Here is a 3,120-nt window from a genome sequence, read left to right as displayed (position 1 = left end):
ATGTTTATTTGAAATTCAGTTTAGTTTCAGTTAGTTTTCAGACCTGATTTACTAGTTTTTATTTAGTATGAGTTTTATAAAAACATTGCTATTGCGTTTTTATAATGTTTATTTTCAGTTGAAGGTTTAGTGTTAGGGACTTAAATTTGTGGATTTTTCCCTGTTAGCTAGTGATAGTGTTGCACAAGCTAGGCCTATCTGAAACATCGCAATCTCCTGGCAGAATTTACTGCCAGATTCAGAAACTTTAAAATCCCATTAGAAAAAGGCTTGAAAATCCCATTAGAGTTTTGCTCAAAAGTATAAATACAACTGAACACAATTCATGATGTTTTTTTTTTTATTTTATTTGGTTTTGGAGTCAAAGATAATAGTTTCAGCATAGTTTTAGTTTTTCAAATGGGCTTGTTCATTATTTTATTTCAGTTTACAAAATCGTTTTTTTCATGATTAGTTTAAGTTTCAGTTTTAGTTTGCTATAATAATCTTCTCCCACACAGACTTGATCATCATGCGGCTGGCTCGGGTTGAGTACGGGACACGTCCTTTCCAGGTCGCCCAGTGGAGGCCAGAGTTCCAGCCGATGTGTTCGCCGGCAGGATGCCAGTCACCGTTCAAGCTGGCAGAACCACAGCGGCTGTACCACCACCCTCCTCCATCCAAGAAGCTGCACTTGTCCACGGCGATGTCGCCAAATAAGATGCAGGGTGAGCAGCCGTCATTGTCCTTGTCGGTTGTGCTGAAGCCAAAGCCGTTCTGGTCAATGCCGGCGTATTTCCCACGGATGGCATCACCTACGGAGAGACGGGGAGGGAGGAAGAGAGAGTACATAAGTTCTACTTCAAATTCACTCTTAATTGTATTGACTTCAATATTACAATATCAACACAGCATACATATCATATGACATAAATGAGAGGCGGAGAGGTCCCATTGCTGCCACCAAATGTGAAATAATTGTAAGACTGAAGTAAATAATATGACCCCTGTCACCTTGTGCTGTTGAAATGAACTGTTACCTGCGTTGCCCTTGTAGGCTCCAACGTTCAGCTTGTAGCTCTCCTTCTCCGTGCCCAGACGGAAGTCGCTGTACTCAGCGAAGGCAGTGCCCCCTTCAAAGTCCCACAGGTCGACCCGCATAGTCGAACTCCGCCCCCTGCCCCCGTTGGTTAGAGCAAACACCTTACTCAGACCCAGCCAGTGGTCCTCTAGGAAACAACGGCAAAGAGAACTGAATTGAGAAGTGAAAAACATACTTAAAGTAAATGCACTGCATTATGGGGAACCCTCTATGATAATTTGACTAAGAAGTAAACATGAGCGTTATAGACAAAAATGTATTTCAATTTGTCTAACATTGGCTCAGCAAACTACACAGTTCTCAGTATCCATTGCTGGTGGAATATGTGGTGTTAGAGGGACCCTTCCTTACTCTGTAAATGCCCAAAGCCTTGTTCGTATTCAGCCCACGTCTTGTTGAAAAGAACCTCTGCCCCAGTGCGCATTTGAAAGACTGTCCAGCCTCCGTCCGTCAGCATCTCACAATACACCTGTATACAATGTAAATATACTTTTGAATCAACAAATTGGTTTGTTGGAACCCTGTGGAATTCCAGTAATTCTGGCAAGCCTGGCGACACCTTCAACATTCTATAGCTAAGCTTTACTTCGCCTGTGTGGCTGTGTAACCAAATGACAACTGTAGATATAGTACCTGGCCTATATATTTAATGTTTCCATACCTTAAAAGGGGATGTGACTCCTGCAGGCTGAATGACATACACTCCACTGGTGGCTCGAGGGGAGAGAGTTTTGATCTGTGTGCAATCTGTCCCTGAAATGAGCAAAACACATGCACATACACAATAACATATTGAAAAGTGCAGGGGTCAGGTTAAGAATGGTTGTCTCTTGTGTTTACAATGTAAGTTAAACAAATAAAAAAACGAACACTTACCTTGAACAACTGAAGGTGTTTTCTGGCCCTGTACAAACCAGCAGATAAGTAATGGTTACTCCCAGGTTTAAAGGAATAACATGTTTCTCTGTTTTTCAGTGCTAACTGACTGTATATTTACCCGAGTCTGGTCAGTGAGGCAGATGAGACAGACCACCAGTCCACAAAAAATTATCCAATTCCACATTTCGTCAAGTTTCTGAGAGAGAGATAAAGCGATTAACATTTGTTAGCTTTTTTCTTTTTATGGGTGGCATTGATATCACATACAGCAATTTTTTTAATTTTTAATCCCACCAAAATAATTTTCTCTTTTAAACTGAAAAGGAAATGTCTAACTTATCTAAAATCTTAGCAGACTACTGGCAAATATCACAACATTATCACAGAGAACATGAAATGTCACCATTCCCTCTCCATTCACAACACAGTGGTCACCATACATGTAACGTTGAAATTCAGTTTGACCAAATAAGGGAAAATGTAACAGTTATAGTATATGCTTTTTGTTATGCTGCCATCATTAGACATTTCACACAGGATAAATAATATGTAAGTTATTATAATCACAATTTTGAAACATGCGTGCGTGTGATTCATGAAGAGAAAACCTACCTTGTCCCATGTATTCCTTTACGGTCTATGGTCTACTCCCAGTCAGTTTAAAGGTTATTCAGAGAGGGTTTCCTGTAAGCCTATTTATTTAGGCCAAGGGGGTGGATCTGTAGGTAACCATCCGTACCGCCCTCGTTCCGCCCCTCTTGATCTCCTGGAAAGATCTGTATCATGTATTGCGCATATGTTTCTTTACCTTTACTTTACACACAAATTGTTGTGGTCACCCTCCCTTCACATTTCTCACTGTCATTCGTGAATTATAAGTTTTCAAGTTTAACCAGTGAAATGTCCATGCAGCATCTGCATGCCATCATTTGATCTCAATCAGATTCATGGGAATATGCATTTAGATCTTTTTAGTTATGTACAGCGTGCAAATTTAGAGAAGATGGTGTTAAGAAACTGTAGAATACTAGTGTTTTGTTTCAATCAAAGCACATCTTCTTCCTAGTGGCACGTGTTGTTGAGTTGTTGCTGTACGAGACAAAAATTTGACCATTCATACAATCATCCTAAATGTACATATTATTTTTTTTTTGTCTTAC

General features: G+C 40.0%; 1 protein-coding gene across 1 annotated transcript; it reads right to left on the bottom strand.

The window, feature by feature from the left end:
• Positions 1–326: 326 nt before the first annotated feature.
• LOC106576378 (angiopoietin-4) lies at positions 327–2,672 on the bottom strand. Its single transcript, XM_014153518.2, has 7 exons — positions 2,573–2,672; positions 2,079–2,156; positions 1,958–1,985; positions 1,743–1,834; positions 1,433–1,550; positions 1,020–1,208; positions 327–794 (listed from the first exon to the last, which is right to left on the bottom strand). Exons 2-7 carry the CDS (start codon positions 2,142–2,144, stop codon positions 469–471), a joined length of 819 nt encoding a protein of 272 aa, XP_014008993.1. The 5' UTR covers positions 2,145–2,156; positions 2,573–2,672; the 3' UTR covers positions 327–468.
• Between the last annotated feature and the right edge of the window lie 448 nt (positions 2,673–3,120).

The sequence above is a fragment of the Salmo salar genome, chromosome ssa17 (assembly GCF_905237065.1).
Source record: "Salmo salar chromosome ssa17, Ssal_v3.1, whole genome shotgun sequence".
NCBI lineage: Eukaryota > Metazoa > Chordata > Actinopteri > Salmoniformes > Salmonidae > Salmo > Salmo salar.
This window is presented reverse-complemented; position numbering and strand designations above follow the sequence as displayed.

Coding starts and splice junctions, on each gene's coding strand:
- LOC106576378 (XM_014153518.2), bottom strand. CDS start 2,144: ATGTGGAATTGGATAATTTTTTGTGGACTGGTGGTCTGTCTCATCTGC. Junction 1,986..2,078: donor GCCTCACTGACCAGACTCGG/GTAAATATACAG, acceptor TGGTTTGTACAG/GGCCAGAAAACACCTTCAGT. Junction 795..1,019: donor AGCCTACAAGGGCAACGCAG/GTAACAGTTCAT, acceptor GTCTCTCCGTAG/GTGATGCCATCCGTGGGAAA.